Source organism: Lissotriton helveticus, chromosome 12 (genome assembly GCF_964261635.1).
Source record: "Lissotriton helveticus chromosome 12, aLisHel1.1, whole genome shotgun sequence".
NCBI lineage: Eukaryota > Metazoa > Chordata > Amphibia > Caudata > Salamandridae > Lissotriton > Lissotriton helveticus.
In genome coordinates this window covers 876548689-876574168 of record NC_136073.1, presented here as the reverse complement: position 1 = coordinate 876574168, position 25480 = coordinate 876548689, and the positions used below count along the sequence as shown (strand labels likewise).

Below are 25480 nucleotides of genomic sequence, written 5' to 3'. Positions count from 1 at the left end.
GAGAGGTCAGTGGTAAGACGAGCCATGTCCTACCGACAGGCCAGACCTGCGACAGGTCCACAACAAAGAAGAGACGCAGTCCTAAGAACAGGATGAGACCAGCGAGATGTCCATGTGGAGTCAACATGTGACACTGGGCATGATGCCACATCACTATGAGCAACCTGGTCGAAGGAGAGAAGAGTGTGGCATGATGCCATAAAGCAAAGAAGTTGAAGAGTAGAAAAGAGTGGCTATTTATTTATTTATGTCTACTAGACCCGGAGGTATCAGAACGCTTTACATGAGTTACAGCGAGTTACAGGTTACATAGTTACATCACTGAAATCAAAGAGTCACGGGGGAGGGAGGGAATACGCAATGAGAAAAACGAAGAAAACCATGTCAGATGTACGGCTGTGTAGGTGACGGCAGAGAGGGTGAAACCAGGGCCAGACTCCTCTTTAGCTGCATATGACAGCTCCACCGGGCATCGGCCAAGGTTACTCGTGTATCGAGGTGAGTACAAACAGTTTCGACGCCCATGGGGCGTCGTCAAAGGTCCATCAAAAGTTCAGAGGAACATTATTTATGAGTTATATAGAGTGCTGGCTAGACTTGTAGGTATCAGAACACTTTACATTAGGCTGCACAATGTTACAGAGAATGAAAACAAATACGCATTATGTCAAAAATTAAGCAACAAATTGGGAGAGGAAAGAAAGGTGAGACAAATAGAGAGGAGGGGGAAGGGGGACGTGTGAAGGGGGAGGATAAAGGAAATGACGGCAGGAGAGACGAAAGGAAGTCTGCCCAAAGACCGACTGGATAGGTGACGTCCGAGGAGGGAATCCACAGCCCATCACCCCAATAGCTAAACAGGTAGCTCCATCGGGCATCAGTCATATTGCTAGGACTCAACTGACGAGGGAAAGTTCACAGAAGAAAGTCCAGTGGATAGGCAGGGTGGGAACTATGAGCAAGGACGGGTGAGGGCAAAGGTCAATAGCTGGTAAGAGGAGAAGAGTAGAGAGGAGGGGGTTAGGGGGTATGGTGAAGAGGAGAAGGGAGGAAAGTCCAGTAGAGAGAAGCAGGAGAGTTTGCCCAAAGACTGGCTGGATAGGTGATGGTCAAGGAGGGAAATCCATAGCCCATCTCCCCTTTAACTTGCGAGGTAGATCCATCGGGCGTCAGTCAAAATGTCTAGGTCTCAGCTGCAGGTGGAAAGATCTGAGTCAAGTGTCATGGAGGCCGAGCAGGAGCGGGGTCCGGTGAGGGCTGATCCAGAACAGGACGATGGCCAATGAATTTAGATCAGGAGAGATACTTGACCCTGTGGAACGTCCTACCAGCTCAGTTTGGGAGTGCCCCGGTACCTCAGAAGTCCCCAGCGGAAGTAGTCAGGACTGGCCCCAGTCGCCATCTTGGGGACAGGCACTGCAGCAAACTCCACCTCCACCTGAGATGCAAGCATTGTGAAAGGCAGAGGGGAGGGGGGTCAAGAAATCCCGGATGCCTTTCCAGCAGGAGACGTGGACCAAGGTCCAGCAGGTCGTTGGGCCAGGAATCCGAAGGTGTAACATGTACTCACTGTGGACGGTGAAGGTTCCGCTGAGCGTCGGGTGCTCCTCACGGCAACAATGGTACAAGCCCAAGATTCTACGGCACGGGGCATCTACCAGCTCCTCATCCGCAGCAACGGTGTGCACTGTGAGTTGGGTGCCGTTACGTTACGGTGCTGATTGAAGCGTCAGATCAGGGAAAATACCTCCCCCATTTTGGAGTCAGGCAGGAAAAGGCAGTATTGCGGTGCCGATCTCTGTGTATGTAGGTGACAAGCACCGGACCAAAAAACAAGGTGTACCTTGATCCGAGAAGTCTGAAAGGCTTTCCTCATAAGCAGCAGCCGCTCGGTAAAGGCAATATAAGTACTCGGTGCAGCTACGGGGCGATGCAACTTTAGGACGATGCAACATTGGCCGATTCAACTGTTGGTAAATTCAACTATGGGTCGGTGCAGCTGCGGTTTGTTTCCACCATGCGTCAATGTAGCGGCGGGATGATGCAGCGGGCAGATTATCGTTGGTTAATGCATCTAGCCGTCACAGCAGTTGTGAGTCAATGCAGTTATGCCCTCTTACCAGATGCCGGTGATCAGCTCTGCGGAACAGCCGTGAGAGGCTGGAGATCGAGGTCACAGTTACATTTACATGAATTAAAAGAAATACGTTTCATGGTTGTGTGATGTGAACTGATTAAATTAAGAGGTCTGCGTTTCTTGTGGACAATCAACCAAGCTTCAAAGAGTTAATGGGATTTCCATTAGTCTGAGATTCCAACCCTTCGACTGCTAGCGTCTTGCTGCTGTCTGCCAGACGAACTTCTTCTTTCCCATCCAACTAAATCATTGATCAAGAATTTTCTTTTGTACCTTCCAATTTTGGCATCCACATTTGCCTGAATATTCTCTTCTTCCTTCACATCACTTCCCCAGTCTGCACATCTGGACATCAGCCTTGGGGCTTCAGGTGTAGTAAAACTGTTGGTGAAGAGACTGTCTGGCCTTTGCCTTTCCTCGGTCTTTTCTTCGTCGTCGAACACCGATCTGTCGGAAACGTCATTTCTTCTTCGTCTGCCATCAGGGTAAAGTTTTCTACCTTCAGACCAACGTGATGGTGGGAGAGACCTGCTCTCATTGTCACGGGGGCTAACGCGAGCCGCTGTTGGAAGGCGAGATACCACAGCGTGAACAACAACCACCAAGGGGTGCAAGAGAAAAGGGAAAAGAGCAATAAGACTGAAGACTTGTGCCAATACCAGACAAAACATCCATCAACACATGCCAGCCACTGGGGTGCAGAGACGTCACTGAAGACAGCTCCACGGGAGAACCAACTGTAAATCACCAGCAAGTGCAAACCGTGTCCAGGCCTACACTTCACAGTGCAACCGACCAGACACCTGTCACCGGCTGCTTGACATAGATGCCATCCCTGCTAGTAACTGCACATGCCAAAGAAGAACTGCAAGCGGCTGCAAAGCCCTTGCAGTCATCCTCACTCCAAGCAAGACATCGCCCCCTGTCGCCCAAGTTGTTAAATTGTAAGATCATCATCATTATCAGGTGCATCACCAGAAACCCATAAGGAGCATCGTACCACTAGAATGGTGCTGTATGCCTGCAAAGCCGTGGCATCCTGGCAGAAAGGGCCTCACGGAAATTCCTGTGAGAGGAGGAGTTCTGGCATGAGAGGAAAGTCTGAAGCTGCACCACCTGTGGGCACTGGAAAGCATCGTGCCTTTCAAGGAAGACTCCCATCCATCAATGGCATCCCCCGTCTGAGGGTTGGCCATCCATGGAAATTGGATGCCTTCAAAGAGAACTCCGCAGTGGACTTCACCACTGCTCCAGAGGCACACCACATCTCCAACACCATGAGACCAAGCGGGTCCTAAAGACATCACTGAGGTGGACTAAAGTCTCAAGGACATGCGGTCAAGAGATCCAGTACTGCCTGGTAGATTACCTGAAGGACTCTGTGGTGCTGTGTTTTGTTTGTAAGGGATGTAGTGTCCTGCTGGACACGTTATAGTGTTCCAGGAGTTTGCTGTACATATACTCTACACCCACCCATAACAGGCATTACCAGTCATGCGACCCTGCTAATGAAAGGAGCCGGGTGCACGTGCCGTGGGCCAGTTACCAGAAATCATACTACTGTGTCTGTGTGCAGTACTTCCAAGTATGTGGGCCCAGAGTCAGGTGCACATTTAAAATGCAGCCTGATAATACAGGATTGTGCTTAGTAAAACAAGTCCCAATTTGTCCATAGAATGAACTTCATGCTCTGTTTATCAGACAAGCTGCCCTGTTCATTCTTTAAGACTGTGTTTATTAAAACTGCAATGAAGGGAGCTTCATTCTTAGGGAAAGTCACAAGAGCACAATTGCGTGCTCCCCTGTTTTCACCCATTATATACATTGTATACATTTCATTGCGATAAAAAGCGGACTTTAAAAAAATGTCATTTTCCTCCTTTCATTCAAATCAAAAACGGACTAGACATAAGTACCATTATCATAGCGGCCCTCTTTGAATAATCATATTTGGCGAGTGAAAGTATGTTTTCTGATGACATTATCAATGTAATCGATATTTTACAATTCCGCATTTCACAATTAATACTTCATTGTCTTTATTGCAACCACTATATCGATCACGCCCTGAATAGGCGCTTATCTTAATCCGCAATCTACACCAATGTAGGGAGGGATTCCGACATATACTTGTATCCCATAACTGCTTTCTATTGTAATGTCCTGAAGCAAAGAATAAACCTGCCGCCGCAAGTATGAGAGACACATCAGAATCAAAAATGTAAACAGAAAAATCAGAAATGGAGGGAGGAAGTGGGAAAATATCAGAAATTCCAGATGGAAGAATACATTTTCGCCAGGAATACCAAGTCTTACAGCAATCATGGTGACAACACCCCCAAAGAACATTAAGAACTTTACATGAACTTGGAGATGATGTCACTCCAACACAGGGGGACACACTAGAGGAAGAACTAGAATTTCTGGAATAAATTGACTTACCCCAAGTAGGTGCAACAAGTCACCTCGAAAGGAAATCCAAATACATTCCTAAAACAGCTTTGGATATGCTTGACAGTTTCCATGAGGTCACCATTAAAGACTTGGGTAAATTAAGGACTTTGCATATTGAAATAAAAAGTATTTCACAGAACATAACTAAGAAACAACGAGAGGCTATAAAGGCACTCCAAGAAGATACATCGATAGAAATCAAACCATCTGATAAAGGTGGCAATGTTGTCATACAGGACAAATTGTCTTACCAGGAAGAAGCCATGAGGCAATTAAATGATAAGACATGTTACATCAAAATTACAAAGAAAGAGTATAATGACAGCGTTTTGGACTTCTATCAAATGATAACCATGTGGAAAGATAGGGGATATTACATCACAATGAATTTAGTTTTGTAAAGGTGGATCACCCGGTAACCCCTACATATTACTATATCCCAAAACTCCACAAAGATAAGAACAAACCTCCTGGACGCCCTGGAAGATTGTGTCCTCCAAAGGTAGCCTTTTGGAGAACACATCTGTATTAGTCAAGACAGTGTTAAGCCCATTTGTCTATGATCTAGTATCGTATGTCAAGGATAGCACATATTTTATTAGATCAATTTCTGATATTCCATGGGAGGATGAGTTTCTCCTAGTTACCCTTGACACAACAAGTCTATACACAAGTATTAACCAGACACAGGGCCTGGAGACGGTAAATATGTTTCTGAAAACCAGACCATTGAAATATGCTGACCACAATCAAATGATACTGCAATCGTTCTGTTTAAACAACAACATTTTTGCATTTGGAGACCTGCTATATATCCAAAAGCAAGGAACAGTGATGGGCACGTGCTTTGCCCCCAGCTACGCAAATTTATTTGTGGGCTGGTGGGAGAAGCACATGGCCTGGGCTGCGTCCAATGAAATTTGAGCAAAATAATTGCCATTTGGACCTGATATATAGACAATATTTTTATTGCCTGGAAAGGTTCCAAACAAGAATTTGAGGTATATCTAGGGATTCAGAATACCAACATCTATAACTTGTACTTTACAAGCAATATGAGTTATTTGGAAGTAGCGTTCCTGGATTTGCTAGTGTATGTGAAGGACAGGCAACTGATGACAAGATTGTATTGCAAGCCTACTGCTGGCAATTCAGTCCTCCACTACACCAGCCAGCATCCAAAATGCTTAGTGAATAGTATCCCATATGGGGAACTACTTCGAATAAAAATAACAGTACCACCTGTGAAAATTATGAAACAGCAAAAAGCAAGACACTTAATCGCTTCAGGTTACCCTAAAAAAAAAACTACAAATAGCTGCAGATAGAGCTGATCAGAGAATCCGAGAGGAACTCCTAAGTGTGAGAACTAATGACTGATATAGTTAGGACCCAGTTTCCAGAGGAAAAGTGTTTTTTGATTTGCCAATATCCGTGGCACCGTTTGATAAATCTTCGCAAAATTTTCAAAACTAATGGGGCAGTCCCAAAACGTGTTTTCTCCATGTTACTTTCTATAGGAAACTTCTGCCGCAGTTACAGCCCGAACTGCTGAACAGAATTGCACCAAATTTGGCAAAGAGGTAGCTCTTGTTTCAGAGTGCACTATTTGCTTTAAATGGTATAAATCCATTCAGTTGTTTTTGCAAACAATATCTAGTGACCACGGTGGATCCACAAACCCTCTCAAGCACAAGCTTGACTCTGATTGGCTGCCAACACTTCAAACCAAGAAGTGTTGGTAGCTGTCTTCTGACTCGGTAGAACCCAGTCACAAGAAAAAAGGTTAAAAAACAAGAAAAGGGGGCAGGGTAGAAACACCCTGACCCCCTAGGCCTTCTCTGTGCTTTGTTTTATTAAGCTCCCAGGTGGGCCAGGTCCCGGGGGCAATGTGCAAAACATATGCGGGGATGCGCGGACCCCTGCAGCCCTGGGGCCCACCTCCTCCCCATGGCTTTTAAAAAGAAAAGCGTGGAGGGGATCCTGCCCCTCCCATGCTGCCCCTGGGCCCACTACCTCCCTGGGGCATTGCGCAATGGTGGTTGGGAGGGCCTCACGGGCCCCCAAAGCCCGGAGACCGCCACCTCACTGGGGCTAACTCTAAAAATTATGAGTAGGGGGGCCCCCCACACTGCCACGGGGAATACCACCTCCCCGGGGCACTCTTCATTTAAACATGGGGGTCCGTTGCGGATCCCCAGGGACCACCCCCTTCCCCAGGCTATGTTCAAATTGGGAGGAGGCCCCCCTCCAGGAACCCTCCATGGCCCTGGGGACCACCACCCTGGCTCCAGCAATGTTCCAGGGTGCCCACCCCAGGACACTGCAGTTTGCAATGGCAGGGCGGGAGCACTGCTCCTGCCCTGTGATTGCAAACTTCTGCTTCGCTTTATGGAAGCGAGAGCAGAAAACCTGTTCCATGAAGTGAACAAATTGCTTTTGGACAAAGGGAGCAGCATGTCAGCAGCTCCCCTTGTCCAAAAGCAATGCCGGCTCCCGCAGAAGGCGGGGAGCCGGAAGAGACGATGGGGGCGTTGGGGCTGCCCCTGGGGTCACCAACTTGAGGCCCCTGGGTCCAAAAGTGGCCCAGGGAAGTGGAGCCACAAAGCCCCCCTACCATAATGAAAAAATAAAAAAATATAAAATTATAGAGGCAAAGACCTGGGGGGTGGGGTCCCCGGGCCCGAAACTGGCCTCGGGAGGGAGGCAGCGTAGCCCCCTTCTCATTTAAAAAAACCCATCAAGAATGGCTCAGGCTAGTGAAGGGGGGGGCACACAGCCACCTTCTAAAAAAAAGAAAAAAAAGAAAATGAGAAGCCAGCATCTCGCTGGAGGCCACGCCCCCTCCCTGCACCACTCTGCAAACGCGCCTCCTGGCGCATTCTGGGTTGGGGGTTAAGTCCCCTAGAATCTTAAGGGTCCTTAGGGGCCAACTAGCCCCCTTGGTACCTCCAGTAAGACCCACACAGTGGGATTGCTGAGAGGTGGGCCGAGGCCACTCACCTTTTTACACCACTCTGCAAACGCGCCTCTTGGCACATTGCTGGTGGAGTGATGAGGTCCTTTTGTGTGCTGAGGACATCAGGAATAAAGTGGACTTCATCCCCCGAGCAGCAGTGTGCCAAGAGGTTATTTTGCAGAGTGGGGTAAAAAGTGGGCATGGCCTCAGATCACTCTCAGCAATCCAGCTGTGTGGGACTTACTAGAGATAACAGGAGGGTTAGTTGGTTCCCAGGGACCCTCAGGAGGTAAGGGGACGTCATCCCCACCGAAAAGAGCACCAGGAGGTGCGTTTGCAGAGTGGTGGAGGAAGGGGGCATAGCCTGTGTCCACGTCTCAGCAATCCCACTCGCTGGGGCTTACTGAAGGTGTCAGGTAGGTAATGACCACCAGCAGCAAAGGGGACATTAATCAGCCCCCTTTCTGCATCACTCTGCAAATGCGACGACTACCTTATAGTTAGAAATTAGCATTTAGAAAACTTTAGAAATTCACTGAAAAAAACCAAAGGTTTCAGGGATGTTATAGATAGGAATTAGCATTGTAAATCCCTTTGAAATTCACTGAAAAAAAACATAGGTTTCAGGGATGTTATAGTTAGGAATTAGCATTTTAAATCCCTTTGAAATTCACTGGAAAAACCATAGGTTTCAGGGACGTTATAGTTAGTATTAGCATTTAAAATAACCTTAGAAATTCACTAAAAAAACATAGGTTTCAGGGTCGCTATGGTTGGGCTGGGCATTTCTCATATAAAAGCAGAGAAATTCGGCAGTTATAGTAGCTAACTATAACTCGCGCCCCCGCAATGCACTGCTGATGATGTCACATATTACATCACTCATGACATTGTCAGTGACATCACTGATGATATCTCAAATGACATCACTGATGACATCATCCACTTAATATCTGATGCACCTCCTCACACCCTAATATAACCTTTCATACACCTACTTTAAAATACAGACTACATTCTCGAAACCATAGACACACTAATACCAGTTAGCACATACCCACTCACTGATTCATAGGTGTACACACACATCCACTCACCCATACAGTCACTCATACATGCATCAATACAGCCACTGATATATGCACTCATACACCTATACAGATACTCACACACCGCCACTTACCCATAGTTACTCACACAACTAGTCAGTCACCCAAATAATCAATCACACTGCAATGTACTCATTATAGTTATACACACACCACCTCACTTATTCTTACAGATACTAACACATACTTACTCTATTATACTATCACTGACACAAGCACATACTCATCCATACAGCCACTCTCACAATCACTCACTCTCACATATAGTCACATGTATACTCCAACACTCACATATACTGCCTTTCACATATGTAGTTACTCACACATGTACCACTGACTCATCCATTCACTCACCAACACAGCCATACACACTCACCCACACATACAGCCCCTTGCAGAAGCACTCCTGACCCCCTACACCCAGGGAATCACCCACTCACACATCTAAGCAGCGAGTCACACCCCCACCCACCCATACAGATACTCAGGCACCCATACAGGTACCCAAACAACCAATTATTTCCCCATATAGACACTCATGTAGCTACTCATCAACCCATGCAGCCACGTACACACCAACCAACAAACTAATAGACATTCACAAAGATGAGACACTCACCCATACAGACACGTTTAATCACTCACTTAGACAGTCAGTCACGCACCCACTAAATCATTCATGTAGACACTCATACACCCACTCATTCTTCAATACACCTTGGTTTATATATGATAAACATTCTTAAACTTTTCAGAAACAGTCCCTGGATGATGTTATCAGTGATGTCATTTGAGATGTCGTCAGTGATGTCACTGACCATGTCATGAGTGATGTAATATGTGTCGTCATCAGCAGTGCATTGCGGAGGCGAAAGTTATGGTTAGCTCAGCTATCTGTAACGGACGAATTTCTCTGCTTTTGTATGAATGAAATGTCAGCCTAACTATACCGTCCCTGAAACCTGTGGTTTTTTCAATGAATTTCTAAGTTTTTTTTAAAATGCTAATACTAAATATATCGTCCATGAAACCTATGGCTTTTTCAGTGAATATATATATATGTATATTTCACATGGGCACCAGATTACATTACACAAGGTCAGATTAATTTTATTCCAAACCATGGGATTAAGTGATTGGCCCAGAATCAAAAGATATTGAGCCAACACTGGGTCTCAAATCTGGTTCCTAGATCCTAAATCAGCAGCTCTGGCCATTTGGTCACATCTATATTTCTCAATTTATGTGTGAAAGTCTTACACAAGTGGTAAGATCGAGTATAATAACAAATTCTCTGTTGAAATGGCTTTGTCAAGTAAGAAAACAGCAACAAGAAATACTGGAAGGTTCACCAGGACTCTTGCTTGGGAGAACTTGCAAGGGTTTGTTTTAAAACTGGACTTGGAGACATTGTTCAGCACTTCTGCACTGGTGCACAAACAAGGTTAATAATTTTAAATGATACTAACATATAGACCAGGACTTCGCACGCCCACAAAAAATTGTCTCACGACCAGTCAATGATTCAATCAGTCAGTACATGTAGAGCACGATTAATCACCCATGAGGGTATCCAGGTGCTAGGATATCACTGGGCTCAGTCCTAGAGCCAGGTTTTCCGTCCCTTTCTGAATTCCAGGAGAGAGGGTGCTCTTCGGAGGTGGACGATTAGGTCATTCCAGGACTTGGCAGTGAGGTAGTAGAAGGAATACCCCCACTGTAGCTTCAGCAGATGCTGGTAGTGTATGTGTGGGCAAGTGAGGTGGAGCAAAGGTGCCTGGATGGTTGGTGGAAGTTAAGGCGGCGGTTGATGTATTCTAATCCCTGGTCATGGAGAGATTTGTAGGTGTGGGTCAGCATCTTAATTTGGCATCGTTGAGACCCAGTGGAGGTTCCTGAGGTGGGGGGGAGATGTGGGTCTTTTTCGGGAGGTGGAGGATGAGTCTGGCTGCTGAGTTCTGCACCATCTGGAGCCCCAGCAGGAGCTGTGTGGTGATCCCAGCACGGAGCGCATTGCCGTAGTCCAGCCGGCTGGTGACTAGAGCTGGAGCGATGGTTTTCCTGGTACTAATGGGGAGCCATCTGAAGATCTTTCAAAGCATAGGTGGAGGCGACTGCGTTGCTCTGGTATTTCATGGTGAGTTTGTTGTCCAGTATGAGGCCTTGGTTGCGGGCATGATCTGCCGGCATGGGTGCAGTTCTGAGCACAGCGGACCACCAGGTGTTGTGTCAAAGGGAGGTGTTGTTCCCGAAGGTCAGCACTTCGATCTTGTCCATATTGAGTTCAGGCAGGTGATCTTCTTTCAGTCGGCGATGATCGTCATACAGTTGTGGAAGTGTTTCTAGAGGTGGAGAGGTCTTTCGAGAGCGAGAGGGTGATCTGGATCTTGTCAGCGTAAGATATAATGTTAAAGCCGTGGGTTCTAACTATGTCAGCTAGTGCCATCATGTACATGTAGAACAGGGTAGGCCTGAGGGGTGAGACTTGAGGGACACCGCAGATGATGCTCTTGGGTTCCGAGCTGCAGGGTGGTAGGCGGATTCTCGCGGTACTGTAGTGTAGTTCCTATATTCCCAATAGGCTCTGCGCATTGGAATAATATATTCAGCAGTGTAGACGTAGGACTGAGGTCGACTAGGTCTCTACTGACTATATTAGACTTAAGGTTTGCCAGCTAGCTCAGAGGTCACTAGAAACTTTCTCGAATAAACGAGGATGAGTTTAACCTCCCTGGATAGACAAGAAGGGATTAGCTTTTGACAACCATAAAACATGACAACTTTGCTCCCTCAGAATAAGAGTGTATCTCTAGAGTCGTGTGAAAACAATAGACAGCTATTTCACTCAGTCAAGTGTGCATACTTAGTTTCACCAGAGTGCAGAGAAAAGAGAGACGGGCGTTTTCAATAAAAGGTGTTATTTATTGAGCAGTCTTCTTTCTCATACAAGAGAAATGAATTGCCACAATTGCAATACTTAGCATAAAGTAAAGTGCGTACAGTAAAAGGAGTATTATGAAATATTACTGTAAAAGCATTGATATGGTTTCTTAGCCATAATATACTTTAAAATAGATAAAATATATACATACAAATATACATTGACTAACGTCCTGAACTGGTGCTTCTAAATACGCCTACCCCGGTGTACCTGACCTAAGCCTAATACGTGGGAAGGAGTAAGTAAGTAGCAGTTTAAGTTAAGTTGGTTTTGCCAAGGAATCTGAATCAAGAATTCTCTTAAAGGGTTTAGTCAGCTCCGTACCTGGGTATTAGTAAGCAGGAGGTCTGGTATCTCTCTCTCAGGACTCGATATCCCAGTAACCCGCGAGGGTATCTGGAAACACCGGAGCTGGATTTCTCAGCAGGAGAAAAGACAGCATCTCTCTCAGTGCGTCAAAGGGGAGGGGCGGCGTCCATGGGCTCTCGCATCAGCTGGGCCCTCGGGCAAGTAGATAGCCGCTCTGCTCCAAAACCACCACAATGTGTTTGCTTAAGGCAACGTTGGTATATTTATACCTGAAAGGTGCCGGGTTTTGACGTAAGGTTGGACATAAGACGTCAATGAAGATGTCACTAAGAACTGGCCGTTCTTAGAGTGCTCACAGGAGTTCTAGGACGAAATCAAAACAAAAGCAATGGGGAATTCCCAGGTTGCTGGAGGTTTGGTTTGTTTACAGAACTCGTTGTACTTTCTAGGAGCCTGGGGAAGTAGCCTTGCTTAATTTGGGCAGCATGGGCTATGACTAAATATGGATATGATTCTTATGCCTTTATAAGGATATTATTTATTATAACCACATAAGGGCATAAATCAGGACTATCGAATTTAGGGTCCTAGATAGAACTACAACACCCACTCCACGATCTAATGTCCCTCATTACTTAAAACTAAGCAATAGTAAACATATAAACATATAATGATGCATGTGTTTTCCAACCCACCCCAAAATACATAAATTTGCATATTGAAATGGTATATGGTAATACACGAAAAATGAGTATTGGTACTGTACGCTTTTCAAGCAGTGTTATCATTCAGAAAAAAGGATTGCATATAATTATCAGCTGAATGATTTGCGAAAATTACACATGAAATGGCTCTTAATACAGAAGAGAAGGTCGAGACCATTCCATCACATATTAATACAAAATGCTGTATATGTGCTAGAGGCTGAGGTAATATATTGTCTCTAGAGTTCCTAAAATAGAAGCTCTGTTCTCTAATAATAGTTCTACTTTAAGCAGAGTACATGTGCCAAAAAAAAGTAAATATTTTTGGAAGTGAGAAAAAATAATTTCGCTTTCAGGGGAAAAAACAGTTCCAAAAGTTTTCAGTAGCTTTTGTTTATCAAAGCTGAAGGCCGAATTCAGAGTTCAGGGAACGCTGTGTGCTTGTTGCTTAAAAAGTTATTCTTTCTGTTCAGGGGAGAACATCATTTCAGACAGACTCTCACAAAATTGGTCTATGGCTTCAGGTGAAAGTTCGACTAAGTTTGAAAATGCCGCAACAGTACAGTCGTGAGAATGATTGCTATCATCGATGTCAGGATCAGCAATGCTCACAGAAGGTCGTACCTGGGTGATGCTGCTCTCATCTCGTACTTCACTACCCCCTAATCGTAGTGGTGAAGTCTCAACGAATGCCGTCATCAGAATGGGTAGCCACTGGGGACAACACGATGCATGAGCCGTTACAGGACTTAGCAAAGTATCTGTATCCAATGGTACTGCTGATGGTAGTGTAAGACAGACGTCCAACACGCATTCTTCTCCGCATAGCATACATCGAAGCACAGGTAAGATGCAATTCTGCCAGATGGGTCTGAATGAAAGAAACCAGGTCATATTCAGATCTCTTAGCCGGGCTAATCCAAGGACTTTAGTTATGCGGTCCCGATTTCGTATAGCTAGGATCGTTTCTTCCATTGTTGCTGGAGTCTTGTCTGCGACTTGGCTTGCCATATTGGAGCAGAAGGATCAAAAATAAAATTCCGGCTACGAGTCCCAAAAGAAGTGGTAGGCCGCCAAAGACAGAATGGACAAAATTAGGAAAAATGCCCAGAACTGTTTTGAAGGGTGTTAACAGTCCCGAAAAAATTGTCTTAAATACATGTGGGATGCCACTGGTATCTGACATGTTTAGGATTTGGCTTAGCATTTCTGCGAAATGCACGGGGCAATTTGTAGATAAAAGGCTATGTATCTCTGCCGTTGTCCTTGCAACTTGCAGATCATACGTTTCTTTTGATGACGTTAAGGGCACAGTTGTCTGTAAAAGAACAGACTTTACTCTGCTTAAAGTATCAATTCGAATAGTAGAGATATTCAAAGAAGGGCAAATTGTTGCCTCCGTATCTGGAGTGCTGTTTGGATACAATACCTGCATACAGCAAGTGAACATGGAACTCACGCTGACGAGATAGGCTTTCCCTGGCACCATGCCACAACAGCTGTGGTCCACTATTAGAATATAGCTCCTGTTAGAAAGCCGTCGAAAGAATGGCTCTATTTGTGTTGCAGGTGTGCCGTGCTGGTGACATGAAAGGTTATTTGAAGTCCCCTCACAGGCCCCATGCAGGTTAATACCTTGACACAGAAATATACCGCTTAGTGATCGTTTACAATTGTTACCACTAAGAAATACATTCTGTTTCTTTTCACTGTAACATGTGTGTGTAAGGCAATTTCCATGATGACTTGATGTACCCTTTACCCAACCTTTCATACTGGCCCGCTGGTATATACTCTTGGCAGTATTTAAATTGGAAAGTTGTTATCAGAATTGTAATTATTCCGTGTATTATCCATTCAATGACAGGTCTTTCTGACATTGTCAATGGTAACCTCTCAAGTTTTTCAATGCTCAGAATCGTATAGTCTGCTCCTTTTTGTGCCAAACTGATTTGTGTATCAGTAAGGTTAAAGATAGAGAATAATGACGTTGTGTTGATTAAACGCCAGGGCACGTAGCCTGAACGCAGATTTTGCAACGTCCAGCCAAGCTGTACAATAGAACGTAATTGGGACTGACCGTGTTGTAACATTAGTAAGTCCTGCTCTATTATATCAATAGCAGATGATACAATACTGTCCAGTGAATATATTCTGGGGGACAGAGTCATTAACCCATTGTCCACAACAGAAAGTGATTTTTCCAAATTAATACGATCAATTTCTCGTATTTTTTCTGCTGTTTCAATTTGCATTACTTTCCAAGCTTTGTTGTATGCAGCGTATATACCAGCCGCTATGAAACATTTTTGACGCTGTTTGCGTGGTCCCATTATGAAATCACGCAAGTCAGCACCGTCTTTAAGTAAAGTCAAGTGTTGCTTAATTTCAGCCAGTGTGGATTTCTGTAGCCATTCGAGGCAGAGTTTCCCTACACTGTATGTTGTAACTATCCCTGGATGTTGTCTGTGGGAGTATCTAGGGTCTGGCCTGGTCATTTTTAACCCCTGTAATTTGTTCAGGAATCTATCTTGATAGTTATTTGTGTCTGTGGGCCAGATTACCCATTTTTTCCAATCGGGATGTGTTCTGTTTTGGTTAAAAATATGGGATACGTCTATCTCAACATCTGTAGTGCTATTACTGTCAGGTGTTGGCTTTGGAATAGACGGTTTGTTTAAGTCTTTTATCTTGGCTAGGCCAAGACAGGTTGTCTGTTGAATGGTATCATTCAAGAATATTATTTGTTCTGGGATCATGCAGGCTCTAAATAATGCTTCTAGACCTTAGACCTGCCAATCTTTGGTACCCCAGATGGTTTTTGTTTCAATGTTGTTTTTCCAGAAATCAAAACCAAATGTAATCATTTTTTCCTAAAACGTTTCGGAATAGATCAATTTAGTATTAGTCAGCATTGTTTTTACCCCTGTCTTATTTAACAGTAAAACGTTTCTGCATCACTTGTGTTAAACCCTGAGAAGTATGGGAATTTCTCGTAAAATGTTTTCAAACTGCTTTGAGGTGGAGTTGCACAATGTTCCCATTGATTATAATTAAAAACATTTCTAGGCTGAGCAGATTTATGCAAATAGTGATGTGCAAAGTGATTATAACAATACATTTCTTCATAATTTGATGAACCCTGTAAGTAATCATGTTCTGTAAATTTTGCTGACATTACTGAATCTGACATCATATCATTAATACTTTCAAAGTCCCAATCATCAGAGAATGTACTTGGTTTTACAAAGTCACTTAATGAAATCTTGAGCTGATGTGGATATTTCAAGAGCTCAACCGGGCCATAGATTTCATAATCCGTTTTGTCCCATGCTACCCCACCGGGTATTGGATTGGCTGTGACATTCACTGATGATAGTTCTCTTTTCTCGATGTGAGATGACTTGTGAGGCTTTAGGACCAAGTTGATGTTCTGACTTGCTGTGTCCATTGTATTGTATTTTCCTTCAATGAATTTTCCCAAACAAAGAACCACGATGAGCCAAAGCAGGAGGAAAAGTACACCTAACATAATCCAAAATTCAATCCATGGAGAAATCAGATAGGTTTCTTTGAGTTGATGTAGAAGTTCAGTTATTTTGTCTTTAAAAGTTTTTGAATTGAATTTGAATTTAAAATATATTTATTGAGCGCGCGTATACCAGGCGGTTTCATGGCGCTAATGAGGATAGAGATTGGTTCCTGAGTAGAAAAGGGAAGGATTTAGGTTTTAAAGGCCTGCGAGAACAAATGGGTTTTTAGGGAGCTGCGGAACTCCAGGTAAAATGATGTTAATCTCATTTGGAGAGGTAAAGAGTTCCAAAATTGCGGAGCCAGGGCAGAGAACTTAGAGCCTCCCATTCTGCTCTTCTTAAACCTGGGCACCACCAAGAGGGACAGAGAAGAAGAGCGCAATTGTCTGCTAGGGATATAGGGTACGAATTTGGACTTAATAAAAGAAGGAGCTGTTCCTGCAAGGGCCTGAAACGTCATACATCCCATCTTAAAAAGGGCCCTTTCTCTAATAGGGAGCCAATGCAGGGATCTTAAGAGGGGAGTGGTGTGATGTGATTTTGGCAAGCTGTGTACAAGGCGTGCGGCTTGGTTCTGCACCAGTTGAAGCAGTCGGATGGAATATGCAGGGGCGCCATTGTACATTTTGTTGCTGGCGTTTCTTCCGATTCGCTTGGATCTTCAGAAAAGTTATCCAAATTGATGAAGTAGCCAGATGCAGTTCTGTCAATTGTTGGAATTGCTTCCGGATTTTCAGTTGCTTTTGCATTTTTTGTTTCATTAGTAAGTCTGAGGTTACATCGTTGTAGATTGGTGTTTCTTGACGAACTGTTGCAATTTGGGTTTCAAGAGGCACACGTTCCATGGCATTGTTGCATAGTCCTTTTTTATTGACTACAGGTTTATCAAATGTGATTAGTCTCTCAGTTTGAACCTCTTGTATTGTAGCAAGTTTTGGTACTCTGCTATTTCTTGGGAGTCCACTGGGCCTACTACTTATTATTGGCCACATGATTGTGGTTTTACCAGGTCGATGGATACAACTCGGTTCTCCTTTTTACCAGCAAGGGGCGGTAGTACAACTGATCTTGTTCCGCTGATAGCTAAGACAGGTACTGCTTTTCTGTAAGAAGGCCCAAATTCCTTCTTCACCGCGATCTTCTCTCTGACCAGATCCCCAATCTTTGGAATCCAGGCAGGCCTTGCTGGGACAGGTGGTTTATCTTCAGTGGCTGTTGGCTGCTGTTTTAACTTTACGTTACTCAGGCCTTTTCTTGTTTCATTTAAGTCCTGTAAAATAGCCAAACGATCTTTGATATCAAAGCATTTTTCTTCTACCACTGAAGTCTGACTATCGAGGTCCTGAATATGCATTCTAGTCCCGAACAATAGTTCGTACGGACTGAAACCTTTCAGAGAATTTCTTGGCAGATTATTAAGACTACGTTGGACACTTGTTAAATGTTGGACCCACCCATCACCCGAACCTAATACCCTCGCCGTTATAGATTGCTTTATGTCCGGTTTTTTTCTTTCCACAATCCCATTTCCCTGAGGATGGAAGGGACAAGAGTACCGCAATGCAATGCCCATGCTGGTCATGGCCTCCTTATAAGCTCGAGAGCTAAAAGCAGGACCCTGGTCAGAATGTAGCATGCTAATTGCGTATGTGCCGATATGGACTCGCAAATCTTTTATAACAGTTCTGGCGTCAGCCGAGCGCTGGTGTCTACATTTTAAGTTAATCTAGTCTTAAACATAAATGGGACGCATTTCTCCTATTAGATTTCTGCGTATAGATAGCCTTATGCTTTCTAAAAGAAGGGTCCTGGCATTACTCCGGCCAGTTCGCCACTGCGATCTGTGTTGCAGTTTGGACAGCCCATTGCAAATTTGTAGTTATGCAGGCTCATCCCCGGCCACCAGTATTCTGGTTGCAATTCTTTCAGAGATGTCAAGATCTCCTGGTGCCTTAGACCTAATCCCATATGTGCTTCTTGAATCAAGAAGATTCTCCTGTTCGTGTTTGGAATCACTCTATCCCCCACTCCAGGGATTCGAGCAAAAGGATCAGAGTTTGCATCAACTATGTATGTATAAGTGAGTGGATAGTTCAAGGGCAGTGCTGCACAGTCGCCTTTTGAAGACATTTTTACCGCCAGCATGGTTTCCCCGTCTATGTAATTTTCTGAACGCTTTTTTGTGGCTACGGAAGCCAGATTAGTTGCTTCCGCTGTGGCTGTGTTAGCCAATGAATTCCCTGCAGCGTGAACGCCATCACGCTGATGACTCAGTGTATGTATCACGTGAGTCTTTTGTAGTTCCTTCTGCAAAATAACTACCTGTTCCCAAAGCTTTTTATGCTTTATTGTGGCACCTGTGTCATCTTTGTAATCGTTTTGAACCCAGTTCTGCAAGTCATTGTTGTAAGATTTGACGCAGTAATGCGAATCGCACACTATTAGTGTGGGGAATTCACGATCGGCATTTTCAAGCGCCATCTTTAAAGATCTTATTTCAGCTCGCTGAGTTGAGCATTTTCTGAGTGATTCAGTTTTGGTGACTATTGGTCTGAATTTACCAAAGCGCCAGCGACCTTTAACAATCGCGCACGCTGCGTTGTAGGATTTCTTCTCTACATCGTAGTGTTGTGCAAATCTATCCATGTAGATTACACATGTGTACTGTTCAAGAGGCAGAATTTCGATTGGCAGAGGATATTTTTCTTTATATTCTAGATTTTCTAGTTTTTTCATTTTCGGGTCAAAATAGTATTTCACGTCTTCTGTAGCAAGAGAATTTTCCCATTCGATCCATTTTGTATCTAATGCCACCTTAGTCATATTGCGTGGGCTTGTTAATGCCTAAAAGGCTGATTCTGCTGTTAAAACAGTTATCCTTTTGCCTTGTGCTTGGGCTCTTTCTTTTGCTACAGCAGTTTGAACCGCATTTACAATGTTTTCTGTAAGACTGAATGTTTTTTCAGCTTGTGCGTACAAGTGTGATTAGTAAGCTATTGGTACCGTTTCTCCCTCATTAGAGGTCAGGTACGTGAATCCGCATCTTCCTGGGATGACTCGGATTACAAGGTTGCGTATGTTTTCGCGTGTTTGCAATTTTGTTTTAGCTAACATGTCTGCTTGCAATGATCTTAAAATTTCTGTGTGTTTTTGAGTCCAATTGATTGATTTAAAATCAGGTTTTATTAATTCATAGAGAGGTTTAACCCTCTCTGCATAATTTAGAATGTACGTTCTTCCAAAATTCAGGAAACCTAGTATTGATTGTAAGTTTTTCAGCGTTTTAGGTGCTTGGAGTACAGCGCACTTCTCTAAGAAGTTGTCTGCTAGGCTTTTGCCTTCACTTGATAATTCATATCCTAAAAACAGGACAGTTAGATGGGCAATTCGTGACTTTTTAAAGTTGAATTTGTAACCCTCAGCTGCAAACCCAAGTATTATGGTGTTTACTCTTTTCAAGTGAGTATCCAGGTCATCGTCTGTTAGATAGATGTCATCGACATAGGATAATGCCTCATCATCATATATTTGTAGTAACTCTGTTACTCTTGCTGAGAATAATCCTGGGCTATTCTTGAATCCCTGTGGGAGTCGACAGAAATTTTTCTGTGACCCCATTAGAGATGTAGAGATGTCCAATGTCGTTTTGTATTTTTTGCGCACAATGTTATTCATTAGTGCTGCACTGTGTGAGTTTTGTACTGCAAATGTTTTGCAACATGAGTTAAGATGTCTGTAGTCCAAAACTAGACGATATGAATCGTCTGGCTTGGAGACAGGAAACAAAGGATTGTTCATTTGAGAAGTGCATGTTTCAATCACCCCTTGGTATTCAAGTTGATCTAAGATCTCCCTGACTTGCTTTTTAGCCTCTTGTTTAATTGGGTACTGCCTTTGTACAGTGGGTTGACATTTTAACTGGATTGTGTGAGGAGTAGAGTCCTCATCCCATCCTACATGATTTTTGATTAATGCAGGAGCTTGGGCTACTGCCCATTTTCTTGCATATGTATATTTTCTATGAATTGGAATATGATTTGAGAAGGCAGGCCTAATCATTTCTTCCTAAAGAGACATCCCTGTATCGTGGGCACACCTTTAGTTCTCCAAAGCGAGACTCTACAAATGTTGATATTACTTCTTTATTCTTTCTTTATTCCAAGATTTTCATGATTTTCACAATGATTCTTCATTTTGATATGTCATTCATTGTTCATAACGATTGTTCTTAACATCCATCATGTTTTAACAAAAACGCCGATTGCTCCAATGCATTTTGGGTAATTTATCCTTCTTCTGGGAGCTCTACAACATAAAGATATAGCTCTAAGTGTGTATTCACTACCATAACATAAATGTTAAAGTTTGTATTTATACTGAGCGTCATTAGCAGGTTGGGGTTAGTGAGGATGTGGTACGAGTGGTCGTCTGTTTCAAAAGGCTTGTGCATGTGTTCCATGAAACGTCTCCTTGTTACGGTGCCTAAAAACGAGGGTAATGTTTGTGAAAAATTAAATCTGTAAAATAGCGTGACTAGCTTTATGGTTGTGAACGGGAATATTATTGTGCCTAGAACGGGTGGCATGCAAAACATAACGAGGTACACTCACGAATCGTAGAAAGGGTACTGGAATCTGGAAATAAGCGGGTAAATCGCGGTCAAATAACATATTCGAGTATGTTATGGCATAATTCAAATCCAAGCAGCTAGCTGCCGACTTACTTGGTATTTATTGCGCTATGCGTGTGAGTTATCCGTCAGGTTCTATCGTCGAGGTCTGTATCCTTCGGCGTGGAAACGCGGGAGGGAGAACATTAATTTACTGTGGTGTGCTAGTAGTAATAGAAGGAGGACTATCGCAATCCTATGTGTGGCGGCCATGTTGTCTCCAGAAGATTCATCAAGATCTTGCGAGCTATGGTCACTTCTGCTGCGCTGTCTAGCATTGTCTGGGCCCACTCTCCGTTTTTCAGTTGTGTCCTCAGTATCCTCGGCATGTTTAATTATTTTAATACTGGCTACCTTCTTTCTTGGAAATTGTAATTTTTTACTTTGATGAGCAGGTTCCTTGTCTTTGAACTTGACGTGCTCTTCCCTGTTTTCTGACCGTCCTCTTCTTTCCGATTTCTGTGAGGAAGTCTGAAAAGATCGAGAGGGACGTGTATCAATATCTTGATATCTACCAGGTTTTTTCAAATTATCCCTATTTCTAAGGTTGTATATTTTCTCAGAGGGCTCCCTCTGGGAAGACTTGTTTCCTCGGTCAGGAGATCTTTCTCTTCGTTGAGGAGACCTTCCTCTGGACTGGAATCTTTTTTTCTTTGGGAGTGGATTGTTTATTTCCATCCCAACTCTTTTTTTGGAGTGTTTAGATTATTTTTAATAAATATTTTTTCAGGATTTTCAGTTAGTTGGGGTTTTACTGGTTTCCCACCCAAACTATCTCTACCTAGTTCTTCATAGGATTTTTCTATGATTCTGGCAAGTTCAAATGGCTGTTCTGCTATATCTGTTTCTTTCAATTTCTGGAGGTATGTTATGTCCTCCGTCGCCAATTGAACTAATTCTCTATATGCCTTTGTTAATTCTTTTATTTAACTAAAAGTTCTTCACTTGACATTTTTTCAATGTCGGGATGTGGTGCGTAGCTGGCTAGAACCGGCCACGTTGCTCCTGGTCTACCTAGTGGACCGAGCCTGGTGATGTGATTATTATGTTTTAGGGCGCCTTTAAACCAGAGCAGGTGCTCTTGGTAATTTAATGGGATTCCAATCTCCTCGAAAGGAGTGTATACATCCGGAGGTTCCTCTATTTTGTAATAGTGGAATTCGTGTGTTACAGCGTTTGCTGCTGGAAAGTTTATCCATGAATAGAATACCTCTGTCTGCCGATATTCATGGGCCTCTATCACGAATATGACTATACCACCTCGTGATGTCAGTCCATTTTCTATAAGTTTAAGAGTTATAGTTTTTCTTATGTTGACCGGAATGAGTATAATATTCGGGTCATTGTCTTGGAGACTCGTGTCATCCGCTAGGAGTTGAGCTGCTATTCTAGCTGTCTCCCTTTCGTCTTCACTTTCTACCATTTTTACTGACAGAAAGGTTTTTGTTGCAGATCAAGTTTCAAGGAAACAAAGATTAGGTACACAATATTTTGGAACACTGTATCCTTCAACGTTGACTAAACCAAAAACTTTACACAGGAATCTCTTCCTACTAAGTTCCGGCGGATTTTAACCTTTTACCCACTCCAGACGTCTTTTGGAGTATTTACGGGAAAAGGGTTCTGTGTGAAAAAGCACGACTGAGTTACTCTAACGTCTTGCGTTAGATTTATCGCCTTACCAAACGTTGGGCGCCATGTAGTGTAGTTCCTATATTCCCAATAGGCTCCGCGCATTGGAATAATATATTCAGCAGTGTAGACGTAGAACTGAGGTCGACTAGGTCTCTACTGACTATATTAGACTTAAGGTTTGCCAGCTAGCTCAGAGGTCACTAGAAACTTTCTCGAATAAACGAGGAGGAGTTTAACCTCCCTGGATAGACAAGAAGGGATTAGCATCTGACAACCATAAAACATGACAACTTTGCTCCCTCAGAATAAGAGTGTATCTCTAGAGTCGTGTGAAAACAATAGACAGCTATTTCATTCAGATAAGTGTGCATACTTAGTTTCACCAGAGTGCAGATAAAAGAGAGACGGGCGTTTTCAATAAAAGGTGTTATTTATTGAGCAGTCTTCTTTCTCATACAAGAGAAATGAATTGCCACAATTGCAATACTTAGCATAAAGTGAAGTGCGTACAGTAAAAGGAGTATTATTAAATAATACTGTAAAAGCATTGATATGGTTTCTTAGCCATAAGATACTTTAAAATAGATAAAATATATACATACAAATATACATTGACTAACGTCCTCAACTGGTGCTTCTAAATACGCCTACACCGGTGTACCTGACCTAAGCCTAATACGTGGGAAGGAGTAAGTAAATAGCAGTTTAAGTTAAGTTGGTTTTGCCAAGGAATCTGAATCAAGAATTCTCTTAAAGGGTTTAGTCAGATCCGTACCTGGGTATTAGAAAGCAGGAGGTCTGGTATCTCTCTCTCAGGACTCGATATCCCAGTAACCCGCGAGGGTATCTGGAAACACCGGAGCTGGATTTCTCAGCAGGAGAAAAGACAGCGTCTCTCTCAGTGCGTCAAGGGGGAGGGGCGGCGTCGGTGGGCTCTCTCATCAGCTGGGCTCTCGGGCAAGTAGATAGCCGCTCTGCTCCAAAACCACCACCGTGTTTTTGCTTAAGGCAACGTTGGTATATTTATACCTGAAATGTGACGGGTTTTGACGTAAGGTTGGACATAAGACGTCAATGAAGATGTCACTAAGAACTGGCCGTTCTTAGAGTGCTCACAGGAGTTCTAGGACGAAATCAAAACAAAAGCAATGGGGAATTCCCAGGTTGCTGGAGGTTTGGTTTATTTACAGAACTCGTTGTACTTTCTACGAGCCTGGGGAAGTAGCCTTGCTTAATTTGGGCAGCATGGGCTATGACTAAATATGGATATGATTCTTATGCCTTTATAAGGATATTATTTATTATAACCACATAAGGGCATAAATCAGGACTATCGAATTTAGGGTCCTAGATAGAACTACAACAGTACGTTGGGTACGTTCAGTGAAGAAGAAAGTGATCCATTTACCAACAGACAGTTTAGTAATCGCTGCTCTAGTGCATGACTTGAAGTGCTGCTCTCTCCATGAACTTGCTTGCCATTACTCCTTTCACAGATGTGCATCATCACCTTCTAGTGCTTGCACTTTGGTACTATACCCCACAATATCAGAGTTATTCAGTCTATGTTGTGCCACTTGATTGCTTGATAGCACCCCCGTTAGTAGTCACCTCTATCACCTTCTAAAGCTTTCTAGCAACCTCTGATGCACAGTGTTATCGAAGTGGCACAGTATATGTACAGAGATATTTGTTAATCAGATGAACTAATTTAGTTTAAGACCATCAAATGATAAAGGTGTACTTATAAAATGTAAATGGCCAATGTATATGTACAGTGCCAGTCAATACCAGACTTAGACGCATTATGAGGGCTCCTGTTAACCAGCTCTAAGCATGCAGAAACAAATGCGTTACTTGCATGTGTTTTGCAAGTGTGTTTCCACAAAGGGGGGGGGGGGGCAATATTCACACAGACCTCACAGAGTTAAATGTGTCTAGAGTTCTGTAATTAGCAATTGAGAGAGCAATACATCCAACCTGGTATTTAGAGATGAGAAGAGTTGCCATAAGTGTCTGGATACCCTCATGGCGATAGGTGATTTGTGTGCTATACAAATCAACATAACTTAATGTGTAGTTGCTGAAGTCCTTGTCCTCGAATGTAGCCCTCATTCCTAGCTGGCTATGGGAAGGAGGGAGTAGATTACTCTTTTAGATTCCTTTCCTGGTGCAGCCACCATCAGCTGCTAGTCTCTCCACCACTAAGAACATCCTCCCCCAGTGAGGTCATCCAGAAACTCCACTCCTACACTTCTGGGATGGGCGAGTAAAAGTCTCCAGACTATATTGCCTGCTTTTTGCCAGTTCCTCGCAGTGCTTTCCATGCAGATAATTTGCTTCTGTTTTACCTCTCCTTCATCCGCTCTTTCATGTTTCTCTTCTCCTCCTAAGCCTCTTCCTTTTTCTCTGACACTTAGTGCTGAAGGAGGATGGCTTCACAGACAACCCTGCCTACAGATGCCTTGTTGCTGAACTGCCCTCAGGAAAGACAAGCAAAGAAGGTAATGAACATCCTTCACTCCATGGCACCTTCATTATTGATGGGAAATAGACCAGGGCAAATCAACAAAAGGCTGCCAGAAAGTGAGAAACGTTGGGGTGGAGAGAGCAGCGCTGCGTCTTCTCACTTCAACATTCAGTAAATGTCACATCTTTCTCCACCTCTAGATTCACAGTATGGTTTGTTTTCAACATCATACCAGTGAGTAAACATTGGAAATGGAAAAACAGAAAAAAAAAAGCCTGGCTGAGTTGTTTCACACCCTTTCCTAACTGTTAATTGTTGCTCTTCCTCAGGTTTCAGCATTGTTGGCCATGCCTTGTTTGTCTTCAGCTACAGTACCTGGAACGGTCGCATTGTCTATTTGGTAGACATCTACGTCATGCCAGAATTCAGAGGTAGGAACAGGATGGGGAGCTTGTGCCATGAAGGGTCAACGTTATGTTCTCAAATGAGTAATCTTGCATTTAATAGTAGGTTCATGTATACAGTCATTATTGCAATCAAAAGAAAGGTCATATCTTCTA

General features: G+C 43.5%; 1 protein-coding gene and 1 long non-coding RNA gene across 2 annotated transcripts in view; one reads left to right on the top strand and one right to left on the bottom strand.

The window, feature by feature from the left end:
• Positions 1-25480, top strand: part of LOC144797682 (thialysine N-epsilon-acetyltransferase-like) — a 128343-nt gene that overhangs the window by 56033 nt on the left and 46830 nt on the right. Inside the window, exons 3-4 of the mRNA XM_078668406.1 lie at positions 24871-24954; positions 25250-25351. Of these exons, the coding sequence (XP_078524532.1) occupies positions 24871-24954; positions 25250-25351 (186 nt within the window). The remainder of the gene's footprint in view (positions 1-24870; positions 24955-25249; positions 25352-25480) is intronic.
• Positions 1-25480, bottom strand: part of LOC144797684 (uncharacterized) — a 305166-nt gene that overhangs the window by 250269 nt on the left and 29417 nt on the right. The gene's annotated exons all lie outside the window — the stretch shown is intronic.